Here is a 15,312-nt window from a genome sequence, read left to right as displayed (position 1 = left end):
TATAATTCAGAGCTTTCTGCCATCTGTTTGAAAAAGTACCAAGAGTTCCTCATGAGGAAAGTTTAATATTTTGTTAGCTACTGTCTGGGCCCCTATCTATCCAGAAAACATACCTATGGCAACCAGGATACCTTTATATCCCATAGAGGTATCTAGCTACATAACTTTCAAGATGTTCAAAAGACCCTGTCTATCCATCTCTTTGGCTTCCACATTTCTCTTCCAAAACTGGTTCCCAATTAAGGTATAGAGGAGAGAGATGCCATTGGTTAGCCCCTAAACCTGTGGGTATATCCTTCTACCTTGGTCCTCATCTGGGCATTCTAAAACTTCAAAGGCCTCTAGTATTAGTGGCCTATTTCCACTAACCCTGCAAAAACTCCCATTCCTTCAGAACATGTATTCTGGACACTAACTATAATAAAATAAGTACTTACATTTGCAAAGCACTTTATAGTTCACATAAGTTTCACAGCCATTTATTATACTAGAGCTTCATAAGTACCCTATGAGGTAAGTAAGGCAGAAATTACACCATTTTGTAAACGCAAAGCTCTAGAAGTTTTAGGAGACTTAAAGTAAATGTTTAGGTGTCTGAACTTAAAGCTCAGAAATAGTGGAGTTAGCTCTGTTGTTACTTCTCTGATGCCAAATCCTGTGCTCTTTCATTTTGTCCCACAAATGTCTGAATGACAGGTAGGACATTTTCTTGAGATATCTGCACCATTAAAAGAATATGCTTATTAAGGCAACAGAATCCCTTCTCAGTGGAACACAAGAAGATTGTGTATAGGCTGGGGGTGGAAGATAAGAGAGAATTATTGCTTAATGAGTGCAGAGTTTCTATTTGAGGTGATGAAAAATTGTGGTAAGGAATATTGGAGATTGGAGCAAAATATTGTGAAAATACTTTTAATACTATTAAATTATATGCATGTTACTAAATAAAAAGATAAAGAAGCAAAAAATAATGTATTAAAATAAAGGTGGTTGTGTACAAAACAATCAAATGGAAAAAATTCAGACTGTGAGGGCATGTGTGCTATGTGGCAGGTGGGGGTGTATGGATATTTTGGAGTCAAGGGACAAGATAAAGGTAGGGCAACATTACTTCAGGCCTCTTTCTTGGGTTAACCCTTCCCTAACTCAAAACAAAACAACAAAACCCTTTTCCTCTTTCCACATTTTTCTCTGACATCTTTTACTTCAGTCACTTTATATTATTTAACTCCATGGACCATCAGCATCAGCATCACCTGGACCTTGTTATAAATGCAGACTCTCAGGACTCATGCCAGACCAACTGAAGCAATTTGCATTTTAACAAGATCCCAGGCTATTCCTGTGCACTGATTGTTGTGTACAGGTCTAAAAACTCCCACTTTTCTCACATCACCATGGCAATCACTATGGGTGTGTGTGTGGAACACATACTCAGATGCTGTTGGCAAAAGAAATGGAAGAATCTGCAAAAAATCAGCTCCTTTAGAGTTTTCTCTCAAAAGCTATACAAAGTAAGAGAATTAAGTTAGCCTTCCAGTAGGTCTGAATTGCAACTGAAGCTCTGCTAGCTGTGAATCTTTTGTCAAATCTCTTTGGTTCACTCCAACTCAGCTTCTTCATTTATAAAAGAGACACTAATCTCTGCAAGACCAACATCAGGGAACTTATATGAGGGTTAGGTGAGAGAAGAGAATATAAAAGCACTCTGAAAATTATATAATGCTCTCACAAGAGTATAAAAAAATGGGAAATATTGTTCTCAGTGAATATAAATGCTGATATAAGAATTTCTTAAAAGTGAATACATTTCACTAAACAAAACAAAATAAATATGTATAGTCTCTCAAGTATAGGTTAGCAATCCAATGAACGAATTTGATCAGTTAGCTTTCTGAAGCAGTGGTCTTTTGTCAGTTCTCATAATTACAGGGAACTGGTACCAAAATCCTTTGTGAGATAAAGCAGAGAGATATCAGTCTAACCACATTTATTAAGCAATATCACACACACACACAACAACAACGAAAAAAAACCAAAAACCACATGTGATAACATTTAGAGCCCAGAAGGCATCTTATTCGCAGTATACTGTGGTGAGAAATTTCTACCTTTATGCTCTACCATCCTGCTGAGTGACAAGAAAAGAAAAATAAATCCTGGCTCTTGGAGAGAAACATGGTATCATTTATTGGCTAAGAGCACAGTCTTTGGAGTCAGGGAGACCTGGATTCTTCCTTAGCTGTGTGACCTTGGCCAAATTACCACTGTCCATGTCTCAGCTTCATCTTTATAAAATGAGGATGATAAAGTACTGCATCTCAGGGTTATTATGTGAATTAAATGACAAAATATATGTTTGGTGGTTAGCATAATAAACACTCATTAAATGTTAGCTGCTATTATAATTATTATTATCAACCACTTGAAAGGATGTGATTTGTACATCAGTCTCTTTTATTCAAGGGGCAGAGTCAGGGGAGAATAGCACAATGTGGAAAATGCTTTCTACAAAAACTTCCTGGTGATGGTGAATGAGGATCTTCGGGGAACAAGTCAGTACAGAGCAGAGATTAAAGTTCATTATAAAATTGCCACCATCTATAAACTTGCCTCTTGCAAGGCGTCTGAACTTAATACAAGAGCTTACAATGGGGTCAGGAAAGGGTTACAGATGAGGATAACCTTTTTCACATTGTAAAAGGGGTCAGATAGTCAAAGCTAGCCAGAACCTTCCCTGTCTTCTTGATTTGCTTCCGCTCTTCCACTGTGGTGACGTAGTTCATGGTTGCATATGCAATGACTGACAGGAACACAAAGAGGGAGCTGACCCACAAGTATACATCCAGGACCTTCATGTGGGACATGGAGGTACTCACACCCAGGTGATTCCTGTCATTCCAGAAAAGCCACTCACTCAGTGACTTAAGCACTGAGTTCTGACATCTGGTTCTGGAATACAACAGCTGAAGCTCTCTAGAAGAGCAAAAATCTGCCAATCAAAGGAATGGGGTATATGTGTAAATTTCTGCATATTAACCTAGTACATATATTGAGCATAAGCAAGAAGATCTCATTGGATTTTTTCCTTACCTTTTTTACTTGCTCTCACTTCTATTGTTCATAAAGTTTCCTTTTTTCCACTAAAGACTTTACAGTACTTCACAGAATTGGATGTGTCTTTCAGGATTCAACTGCTGGCCGCCCTCAGATGGTCCTCTTTTAACCATCCTAGAGAGGTAAAAGTTTATTCAATTCTTAAAAAATTTTAAGGGAAAGAAATTCCAAAGCCATTTCCATTAACCATTCCCATTATGGCACAATTTCTGCTGTTAAGAAGCTGTCTTTATGTTTAAGCATACTTCACTGTGCTTCTCAGTGAGCCTTTTTCATCATGAGTGATTTCTAGTAGCATTAAAGATTGCTTTTCTCCATATTATGTTTCTGTATTTAAAATCTATCACCATTGCCATTGCTTTGTCTTTTTCTTACGGAAACTATAGTCCAATTGAAATTCGGAGTGTCAGTTTCTGGTTGGAGACTCAGTTCATTACAACCTTTTAGTGAGCAACTGATAAAATACTAGTCAAGTTTTTTCTCTTCCCCTCCCTGCCATGTCCTTTTCTTCCCCTTTATCTTCCCATTCCTTCACCTTCCTTTCCACATTCCTCTCCCTCGTCTTCCCTTCCCCTATCATTCCCTTCCTTCGTCTTTCCTTTCCCATCTTACCCCTCCCCACCCTCTCCCCTCCTTCTTTTCCCTCTTCCTTTCTTCCTCTCCCTTTTTCTTTCCTTCTTTGCTCTCGTGTGAGTCTCAGAGGTGAGGATATCAGGTATCTGGCGACAATGGAGAAGTGACTCTGCAATTTCCTTAATAAAACACTGGCCTTGGGGAGGGCTATTCCATGTCTACACTAAATTCTTAGAGGGGAACTGCAAAAGTACTGCCTGGAGAGAAAGACTAGTATTGTAAATATTTGAAATGGATACTGGCTGCGTTGATTTTATTTCTTAACTTTCCACCAGGGAGGTGCAAATGGAATCCTTAATGATTTTTATAAGTTGTAGGGACATTTTACTGCCAACAGAGTCCCAAACAGCAGGAAGAGCTCTGTGATTTACTCCTAAATGTACTGACTCAGCATGTGGCAGCTTTCACCGACACATTTCTATTTTTTCCTGTTCTGTGAGGTTCTCATCCAAGGGAGCCCATATCAAAGACAATGACAGCTCTACAGAGCCATTCCAGTTCAGATGAAAAGTTTTCTGCTGGTATGATCAAGACCAATACAACCTGAATATGACAGTTACTTTTGGAGGGCCCAGGATCTCACTGACTTGAATTTAAGAATAAGAAACCTAAATGTAATCAAGCACAGACCACTGTTTCATTGAGATGCAGTTTTCTCCAACAATCGTGATGTAAACCATGTGTATATCAGTGGATACTGTTTGCATCATAAACATAGAGATATGAAATCTTTATTAATGTTACAGGTGTATAATATTGGCTGAAGCCAAGATTATTAAATAAAATCTGCTTCCTTTTATTGAATATTTACCTACCACACACCTTGGTAAATATTATTAGCTACACATTGTAGAAAAGAAATATAAGCTTAGAGTAGTTAATTAGCTCTTGTTTTGTCAAGAGCAGGGCTCAAACTTTTCTATCATGATTTTTATACTCAAACCTACTGCCTCTCACTCTGGCCTGTAAAAGGAATTACCTTTTGTTTATAAGATTATAAGTCAATCTATACATAGGAGCATCTTTGAGATATGATGCTACCAAATTCAGTGTGGAATTATGATGGAAGTTATGAAGATATTTTATGTTTTTCAACAGGTCAAAAGTCTCATTCTCTTCAATATGTCACTGGTATGATGTAACAGGCCCTGAACTGACATTTCTGCTTAGTTCTTATTAGATTAAAATAGTTAAAATGTTTTCTAAAATATGCAAGGTAGAATTTGATTTTTTTTTTTTAGTAGACAGTCATATGGGACTTAATGTAAAAAATAAGGGATTAGAAAGAACACATCAGTTTGTATGCCAGAAAGGTTTTGTCACATATCTTAATTTGATGACTGTTAGGCTAATAAAAAGGAGTTGCATTATCTATATTTCCCAGACAGCAATAAAACATCAGTCATTATCTTTAAAAGGGTGCTTAGTACAACTAACTTCCTACAGTTTTATTTATTTTGAAGCCAGCATTCAAGGTTTTCCTTCTTTAAAGTGAACAATAAAAAATAAAAAAAAAAAAAATTATGGAGTGTGAAGGAGGAATTGTTGGGTAGGGGGAGTGAATGATGAGAAAACTGACATATAAATTCCTAAAGCAATAGAACTTGAACATGGAGTTTTACAGCTACATTAAACACACTTATTTTATGTTGAGCTTATCCCTCAGAAATACATTAATTTTGACAAATAGTATTCCTTCCAAACCCATTAAAGTTAATATCCCAATAAAAGAGTTTTGAATTATATGAAGTGCTTATTTAGACAAAGAAAGGTCATGTGTTAGATTAGAACATTACCTTCCCACCTACTCATATTGCTATGCATAGTTAGGATAAATGCTTGGTGAGATGTTAGAAAAGATTTCATCTGGCCATTTGATTTACGTCCCCTGAGCCCTTGCAGCTTCACCATATTAATTCCTAAGGGCACATACAAGATCCTAAGAACCCTTTGTCTAAGATGGATTATTCATCTTTGTATTTTCGTTTGTCATTTTTGGCCAAAAATGATGGAGAGGTTAGTTAACACTTGTGATAAAGGTAGGGCAGATAGGATTCATTCCTAGAACTACTGCATTTTTTCACCCCTTTGGTGGCTGTTGGGGAAGTACTTTTAAAGGGAAGGGAACCTATATTTACCTTTAAATGAGTAAAAACTTTATCCTGTTTTTTATAAGCAGAAAATAATGTGATGGAAAGGAAGTGGGCTGAGCTGGACATTTCGACACTGCTCCATGATCAGAAACAACCATTTCCCCACAAAGATTGTGTCAGACTCCAGAGACTATCACAAGAAGTTATGCTGACCTCTCTGATGGTTAAGTGAACAGCTCTTCTCTAGTTCCCTAATAGTCACTTTTCCAATAGTTTTCAATATGGTCTGTCGAAACAGAGAGTAGGAATTCAGTGACTAAGAAACTGCATATCCTAAGTTGGGCAATGTTTTATTTAAGAGCACGGGCTTGAAAGCTTTGGTTGTCTTTCCATGCCACTTCTGTTTCCAGATAATGACCCCATTATTTATTACATTATACAGGAATGGCATATACTATGCCAAGAGATAGTGATGGAAGGAAGGAAAGAAGAAAGGTGATAAGAGAGGAGAAAGTACAGTATTACTTCTCCTTCCATCACACATCACAAGTTATGATAGTCATTACCTTTTATGAGGATGCCTTAATCACATGGGTGATATTTGATACTTTTATGCTATTCAGCCTCTATTATTCTTTATCATGAAAGGGGAGTTTTGTGAAACATGACAGGTGTGGAAGAGTCTTAACCAGCAAATGAGATTATCCTTGATTGTTTGTCCAGTTAGTAATTAAATATAGTTACTAAAGGAAAAACATTGTGGGTTTAATTTGACAACTATATATTGAGCACGAAATACATGCATGGCACTGTGTTAGTCATTGAAGAAAAGGAAAAGATGCCAATAATGGTCCCTTGTTCTTAAAAACTCATATTCTAATAGAGAAGAGAAGATAAACTACCCAAGATACTCCCATGTCATAGCTAAACATAAAAAAAAGTAAGTAAGTTACCTTAGGAAAGATACAAAGTACACAGCAGTTCAAAGATGGAAGAGACCATGTCTGCTTGGAGCCAATGGTGAAGACTTCAGGGCCAGTGAGCTATGGTAAACTTTTGACTGAGAGAGAGAGGTAGGGAGGGTATTCTAGGGAGAGTGAGAGCTAGAACAAATAAACAGAGATGAGTTAAGCAGTTAGGGGGTTTGGGGGAGCCTATTTGACAACACTGGATGTCCAAATTAGCTGAATTTTTAGGGCAAGTACAGTCAGACAGAGATATGGTTGCCAGATTTAGCAAATAAAAATACAGGGCACCCAGTTATAGTTGAATTTTAATAAAAATAATGTTTTAGTATAAGTATACCTATGGGGTATTTTGCATATATACTAAATTATTCTTTGTTGTTTATCTAAAATTCAAATTAAACCAGGCATCCAGTATTTCATCTGGAAACCCTTAGGAGGCAACACACCTTTCAAGCTGAGAATATTTTTTTCAATGGCATTTTAAGATAAGGAGAGCATTATGTTTAGATTTGCATTTTACTCCGATAGCAGTGTTGAATTGGGGCAAGAAGAGCAGGGTATGAAATGAGAAGTTACATGGCTTCTATGAGCCTATACTACAGCTTTGTGTACATTAGCATATGGTGTCCACTCCTCTCAGAAATGCCATCTCCCAAAATCTCATGGAGCTAGGCCTGGATTTCAGCTACCCACTCTGTACCTGGGCTGTGTCTTAAAAGCTATGCCTAAAAGACACCTCTGGGCAATTAAGAATCTATTAAGGCAACTCAAGTGAAAATTAAAGGGGGCACAGTTCTGGGCAAGGCAGGAGGAATGGAAAAGAGATGATAACAAGATTTGAAAACTTTTTATAGAGAAGACTGATTCTTAGAGCAGCAGTATTCAAAAAATGTTTGTAGACTCCTGGGGACATTTTCAGAGGCTCTGTGTGGTGAAAATGAAATTGCTAAGCCTTCTAAGACATTCTTAACCTTTTTCACTGTGTGGACATTTTGCACTGATGGTGCAAAAGCAGTGGTGGGTAAACTGCCGATGTCTTAGCACAAAACTGAACTAGTAGTCATTATACTTTTCACCTCTGAGCATTTAGTTAAAAAAGAAAAGCAGTTAACATTATTAGGTCTTTTTTTAAAAAATTGAGATGTATACAGAAAGCACTTCCCAATGTTGAAAAACAATGGAAAAGCATTTAGGTAATAGAGTTGTGATCAGAATTAACTTATTTTTAAAAAATAGAATACCATTTATACTTAAAATAACAATGGACAAACTATAGCTTCTCAGAGTTGGGTATGTAGCAGATATTTTTTCAAAACTGGGTAAAGTAAGCCTATCACTTCAAGGAAAACAACTAACAGTATTTGTTATCAATGATAAAAATTGACCTTTCAAGTCCAAAGTAGAATTTTATTAAACTTGTAACCATCCATAGGAGCTTGACAGCTTCCCACTACTTACTGACGTTTTGATGAGATTAACAGTGGTATTCACAAATATGATTTAAAATATAATATATTCTGTAAACATTTGGAAGATCTGTATAATGGATTTTTTCAAATTACCTATGTGTGTGTAAAAGTTCTATTCAAAATACAAGATAGACCAATGGATTTTAATCTAACCAGGCACAAAAAAATTCATTGATATGATTGTAGATTCCACTTTTCAGCTCACCATTAAGAAGTGATCTTGCTGTGATTTTGTGCAGTGTCAATGAAAACTATCAGCAATTATATGAAAAGACTATTAAAATATCACTTTTTTCAACTAAATATCTGAGTGAGGCCAGATTGCTTCATATATTTCTACCAAAATCTATTGCCACAGACTGATCACAATACCAGAGAGGAGAATCCTGTTGTCTTTTATAAAGTCAAATATTGAGATTTGCAAAACTGTAAAGTAATGCCACTCTTCTCACTAATTTTTTTTTCATTTTTATGTTTTTTACCACATGTTATGTTAATTCGCAATGAGTTTATTATTTTTTTAATGACATTTAAAATTTTTAAAAATATCTAATAAAGTTAACAATTATCAATATACCTCACAAAAAATGCTCTTTGGGGTTCTTAATAATTTTTAAGAGTTGTAAATGCATTCTAAGATCAGAGTTTGAGAACTACTGCCAAACGCTAAGGAGGTAAGAGGTTTCAAATATATAAAATACTTGATAAATTGGGGTGCCATTAAGAGAAAGGGAAAAGTCAAGAGAGTAAGTGAGATAGGGGAAAATAATAGTCTGTTCAGCTTTGAACATGCTGAGTGATAGCTGTAATTGAAGTTGAAGTCCAGCAGGTAGCTATAAATACTTATCTGGAACTTGAGAGAAAGATTTGAGATATGCACACAGATTTGGGGTTTATTTTCACTTGGGCAATAGAGGAACTAGGAGACTTATTCAATTTGATAAAAAAAATCAAAAGTGGACAAAACCTTGGCAGGGAGTTACCTATATTTAAATAGTGGAGAGAAAAAATAAAAAGAGTAAGAAATGGAAGAAAAATCCAAAGTAGGAGAAAAGCTACGCTAGTGCAGAGTAACAAAAACTATTTTATTGCCTGTTTGTTTGGCTTTATCAGACACTTACTATGGACCAGACAATGGGCTAAGCAATTGACAAGACTTCTCTCATTTCATTCTCACAGTGACCTTATTAAGGTAGTATTAATAACCTCATTTTGTAAATGAGGAAGAAGAGACTGGCCTTTTAATTGCTACTCTTGGTTTCGAATTTGGAATGGATGTTTAATAGTGTCAAATGCTGCAGAGAGAGTGAAGGAGGAGAGCAAGTGAGAAAAAGCAAGTGGATTAGGCAAATTGTCATAGGAGTGTTCCAGAGAATCAAGTAGCAAAACATTAGGGAAGAGCCAGAAAAGAACAGGGCAAAGTATCTGAAAAATCTTGAGGGTGGTAGGAAGCAGAAGCCTGGGAAAATAACAGTGCAATAGGAATGCTTCAGCTCCCTTTATTTAAAAAAAGGCAAGAAGGCATTTCTGATTTGTTTATTATTCTACATAAATCTGTAGAGCAATTTTCTGACCCTAAGGGATCAGAGATGGGGGCAAGAAGTACAGAATTTCTGGGGCAAGTAAATGCATTTCAATGTTTTCCATTCACCCCTAACCTCCCAGGAAATCAGCTTTGACTGCTGTCATTTCAAGGAGTAAAAGCTGAGCAGCCAGCTTCAGGAACCCAATTAAAAACCATGCTTGACCTCCTCTTGACATAGAGGTGCAATGGACACAACCAATCCAATGTCCACATAGAAGAGGTGGCATTGGATTGGGAAAAGTGGACATGGTGGACGATGGGTATGGGGAAAGGCAGGAAGAGATGAGAGGTGGAGGCATCTTTGGGACATGGAGCTGCCCTGGATGGTGCTTCAGAGGTAATCACCGGACATTGTAAATCCTCACAGGGCCCACTGGATGGAATGGAGGAGAGTATGGGCCATGATGTGAACCATTGTCTATGAGGTGCAGAGGTGCCCAAAGATGTACTTACCAAATCCAATGGATGTGTCATGATGATGGGAACGAGTGTTGTTGGGGGGGGAGAGGGGGGATGGGGGGGTGGGGTTGAATGGGACCTCACATATATATTTTTAATGTAATATTATTACAAAGTCAATAAAAAAAATAAAATAAAATAACATAGGTATTTGAAAAAAAAAAAAAACATGCTCGAAACTCTCTAAAGACAGAGGGAGGACATTTCTCATTCTCTCTTGAGGTCTGGGAATGTGCCTTTAGTCTACTCTTCCAGCCTACTCTGGCCCCACTGTAGCACTAAAGTGGGGCACTGTTGCTCTGATGTAAGGAAACAGTCCCAATAATTTAATTATACATTCAGAATGGTATTTTTTCCTCAAAGATAGTTAAGATTCAAATGCTTATAGATTGAAGCTTTTAATAGGGAGGAGAGTGAACAAATTATTAATAGTAATAATTTATGTCTTTCAAATGATCTTTTGAAGTATGCATATAATTTGTGAACATTAACTTAGAAACCACTCTTTCTGAAATGAATTGTATGATAATTGTAATGATTGTGAACCACTTATAACAATCTTCTCTCTAGACAGAACATTTAGCTGAAAGAGCAAAATCAGACAAAATGAGGGAGTTCTGCCTGGAACCAGTAAAGAAGGCAACTGGGATTGACTCCTGGGTTCCCATTAGGTAATATGTTATCTAGGTGCTTAGCTTGGCACCTCTCACTTTGTAAGGACCCAATTACTGCTAACTGATCTGAAATGGGTCCTATAAATCAGTGTGTGACAGTAGCACATAAGGTGCTAGATGGATTAGATAATCACATGTGTGGTGATTTAATAGAGCTGGCAACATCTCTCCACCTGAAATCTCTTGCCAGCTGAAGTGCCACAGTACTTAAAACTCTACTGTGATTGTTTCTGGTTTTGGCCTTTGGATTAAGCCCCAATTTCTAATCAGCACTCATGTTTCCAAATTCAAGTATCTTCCTAAGAAGTGGTTGGTGCTGGGGTTGGTGTATGCCCAGGAGACCTGAATCTCTGGACTGTTCATGTGACAGCTAGGCCCTGAGCCTCAGCAGACTTGCAACTCCTACCCTCTGGTTTATTGGATTTACCTCGGCCAGCAAGCAGGGAGGTGAAGGTGGTCAACCACCACACCAGAGAGTCAAGAGTGCCTGCAACTGCAAGTAGGAGAATTGCATCCATCATCCATGTGGGATCTAAGCCCCCTCTCAATATAGAGGTAGAGTGGACATAACCATCCCAGGCTCCACAGGACGGAGGAATAGCATATGGATTAGAGTGGACTTACTGATATTCTACTACAGAACTACTGTGATTAGTAATGGAAGAAATTGTAGCACTGATGTGGAGAAAGTGGCCACAGTAGCTGCTGAGGGTAGGGAAAGGGAAGAAGAGATGTGATGTGGGGGCATTTTCAGGACTTGGAGTTGTCCTAAATGATATTGTAGGGACAGATGCTGGTCATTGTACGTCCTGCCGTGACCCACTGGGTGGACTAGGGGACAGTGTAAACTACAATGTAAACCATTATCCATGTGGTACAGCAGTGTTCCAAAATGTATTCACCAAATGCAATGAATGTCTTATGATGATGAAAGAGGTTGCTGATGTGGGAGGAGTGGAAAGAGGGGGGTGGGGGGGTATATGGGGACCTCTTTTTTTAAAAAAAATAGAGAGAGTGAGAGAGAAAAAAAGAAATAATATATTGACACCAATGCTACACTGCAAATTATTTTGAAGTTTCTTTCTTCCATTATGTAAGGGTTGGTCATGCAATACCAAATGGACTCGTGTTAGGATGGAGGGGATTTCCTGAAAAGGAGGATGAGATAGGTTTGCTAAAGAGAGGTTGCTGATAGTTTATAGTATCAACCTCTCTCTGCTATTGTCCAGTTGCAGGGCAGTCAGTGCAACCTCCTCCCTAATGCTATGGATTGAATTGCATCCCTTAAGAGATATATTGAAGTCATAATCCCCAATACCTCAAAATCTGACTTTATTTGGAAATATGGTCATTAAGTATGGAATTAGGCAGGTTAAAAAGAAGTCACACTGTCCCTTCATAGTAGTATCAGCCCTGAATCTAGTAGGACTGGTGTATTAGTCAGCCAAAGGGGTGCTGATGCAAAATACCAGAAATTGGTTGGTTTTCATGAAGAGTATTTATTTGGGGTAGGAGCTTACAGATACCAGGCCATAAAGTATAAGTTACTTCCCTCACCAAAGTCTATTTTCATGTGTTGGAGCAAGATGGATGCTGACATCTGCAAGGGTGCAGACTTCCTGGGTTCCTCTGGACTCAGCCCCTCTGTTTTCTCCACAAGGTCAGCTGTAGACTGTGAGGCTCTTTAGGCTTTACCTCTCTCCACAAGGTCAGTTGTAGACTATCAGGCAAATGGCTCTGTCTCTGTCCCTGGGCTCCACTTTAAGACTTCAGCATCAAACTCCAATATCAAAACTCCAACATTAAAAGCCCTCAACTCTGTTCTTTGCCATGCTTTTTATGGTGGGTGGGGACCCAATGCCCTACTGGTACCAGAGGTTTCCTTGATTAAGTAATCAAGTACTTAATGCAATATAATCTCATATGCCCAGAGGAAAAGACCAGTTTACAAACATAATCCAATATTTCTTTTTGGAATTCATCAATAATATCAAACTACTACAACTGGTATTCTTAAAAGAAGAGGAACTCTGCACACAGACAGACAGACTTAGGGGAGAAGGCCATGGGTTGACTGAGACATAGAACACCATGAATTGCCAATGAGCCATAGCCAGAGAGAGGTGTGGAATACATTCTTCTCTACAGACTTCAGAGAAAGCATGGTTCTGCCTGACACCTTAATTTCAGACTGCTAGGCTCAAGAACTGTCAGACAATAAATTTCTGTTGTTTTAAGCCAACCAGTTTGTGGTACTTTATTATGGCAGCCCCAGCAAATGAACATCTAATGTCTGGGTTCCCAAGGAAGGAGCCCAGTTACAACTTACCCTTGAGACTGTGGAGATGAATGCTAGTCTCTATCACCATCACCCTCTTTCCTTGCTATTTATCATCCCTTTTTATTTATCCCACTCTTCCTGACTTTTCCTCCCATTTAACATTTCAGAAAAGTCTGAGACAATAACCCAGGGAAACTTGCAGGAACAGTTCTTTTGCCAATCCAAAATGAAACTCACAAAAGCATCACCATCAATATGGTTGGGATATAGGTTTGCAGTACAAAGAAGAAAATGTGCCTCTTTAGCCCAAAGTTGATGAAAAGTCTGTTGTATAAACCCGTGAGAAAAAGACAAAGTTTTCATTAAAATGGAAATACCACACTTAGTGAATGACCTGCTTCTTTAGACTATGAGGTCTTAGGGAACATCAAATTTAACATTTTTATCTTTGTTTACCTAGTTCTAGTACAGGACCTGGACCAGACACTCTATACATTTTATTGAACTGAACTGCAGTCTGCTTAATTATGTAATGCAAAGTTCCCCCTAAAATTCCATGCCTGCTGTTTAGAGATGAACGGTAATTATATTTGGCAGGATGGCCCTTAAAGACCTTTCTCAGTAATATATTGTCTTTGTAGTATTTCTGCAAGTGGACAAATCTTCAATAGAAGATCCATGACTCCTTGTAATAACCAAAAAACTATTTATTAGTTATGACATATGAAATGCGTTATTTTATTTGAAGGCAAGAATTGCCAGAGACAGTTCTTCTGTCAATCCCAAATGACACTCAATAAAGCACACCATCAATACAATCTGGAAATAGTTTTGCAGTACAAAGAAGAAAATATGCCTCCTTAGCAAAAAGTTGATGAAAAACCTATTATACCAACCTGTGAGAAAAAGGCAAAATTTTCATTAGAATGGAAATACTACCCTTAGTGAAGGACCTAAGGCCCACCTGGGGTCCAGACAGCCAGGGATTCAATGAGGGGGAAGGGAATGAGACACTATTTTCATTATTTCAAGTTTCATGGTACCATCATCTATCTATTATAAATCTGCAAAAATTAACTTAATGATCCTTCTTTGCCTCTTGTTGGAATTATATAAACACATGTTGATAACATTGATTAATTCATGCTGATCAAAAATACTCATTGTTATCACATCCACACACATATTTTTTTCAGATTTCCCTTTTCACATTGGCTGCAAGGAGTTTAAACCCCAATATTTGGACCATCTATAGGACTTCTATTTACTGCCTTTCTAAAATAACCTCATACCAGGTCGCATTTAATACCTTATTGTTTTTTCAGTTTTCTTTACCCCACACTTTTAGTTCATATAATCTTGATTTTTCCACACTATGATGCCAATCTTATTAAATCTTTATAGAAACAGGTCAATGAATAATGAAACAAATAAATCTGAAAACATGCCTTTTATGAATAAGTGGGAAGATTAATTTTCATTTGAGAAATGTGATTTAAGAGATAAAATTATTCAAAACAGAGGGACTGTAGGTTAAAAGAGAAAACAAAATCATAGGTATTACAAAGCTAGTGAACCCCTGTACTAGTCTTAGTAATAATTTCTTAAGAAAGCCAAAGTGGCATTCTTATTAGATATATGTGCTAAATATTTAGTCATTCAGCCTAAGACATAGAGGTGCAAAATCCGCACTCAAATGACACTCTTGCTCATATGTCAGGGGGCACACAGAGCTACAGATTTAACATTAACCAAATTTAGCTCCACCAAGAATGTATAATTATGTACTTCCTCATGCATCTGTATCTTTACATCCATACCTCCATTCCCCCCAAATCCTTATTACCCCAAGATTACCCAACCCCAGGTACAGAGAAAACTAAAACTAATTTTTCTGGGCTGTTCTTAGAAATGTCACTCTAATAATTAACTTTCTTTTTTTTAATTTTTATTTTTTTAAGATACTTAGATTACATAAATGTTACATAAAAAATATAGGGATTCCCATATGACCTGCTCCCCATATCTCCCAT

The 15,312-nt window shown here is 37.4% G+C and overlaps 1 protein-coding gene across 1 annotated transcript in view; it reads right to left on the bottom strand.

Moving 5' to 3' along the window:
- Positions 1-13,434: 13,434 nt before the first annotated feature.
- LOC101442415 (gamma-aminobutyric acid receptor subunit rho-3) overlaps positions 13,435-15,312 on the bottom strand; it is a 49,673-nt gene continuing 47,795 nt past the window's right edge. The window contains 2 exon segments of the mRNA XM_071214486.1: positions 13,435-13,603; positions 14,163-14,175. Coding sequence (XP_071070587.1) covers positions 13,435-13,603; positions 14,163-14,175 — 182 coding nt within the window.

This window comes from Dasypus novemcinctus, chromosome 4 (assembly GCF_030445035.2).
Source record: "Dasypus novemcinctus isolate mDasNov1 chromosome 4, mDasNov1.1.hap2, whole genome shotgun sequence".
In the NCBI taxonomy this organism is placed as follows: Eukaryota; Metazoa; Chordata; class Mammalia; order Cingulata; family Dasypodidae; genus Dasypus; species Dasypus novemcinctus.
Note: the sequence above shows the minus strand (reverse complement) of the source record. Positions and strands in the feature narration are given on the sequence as shown.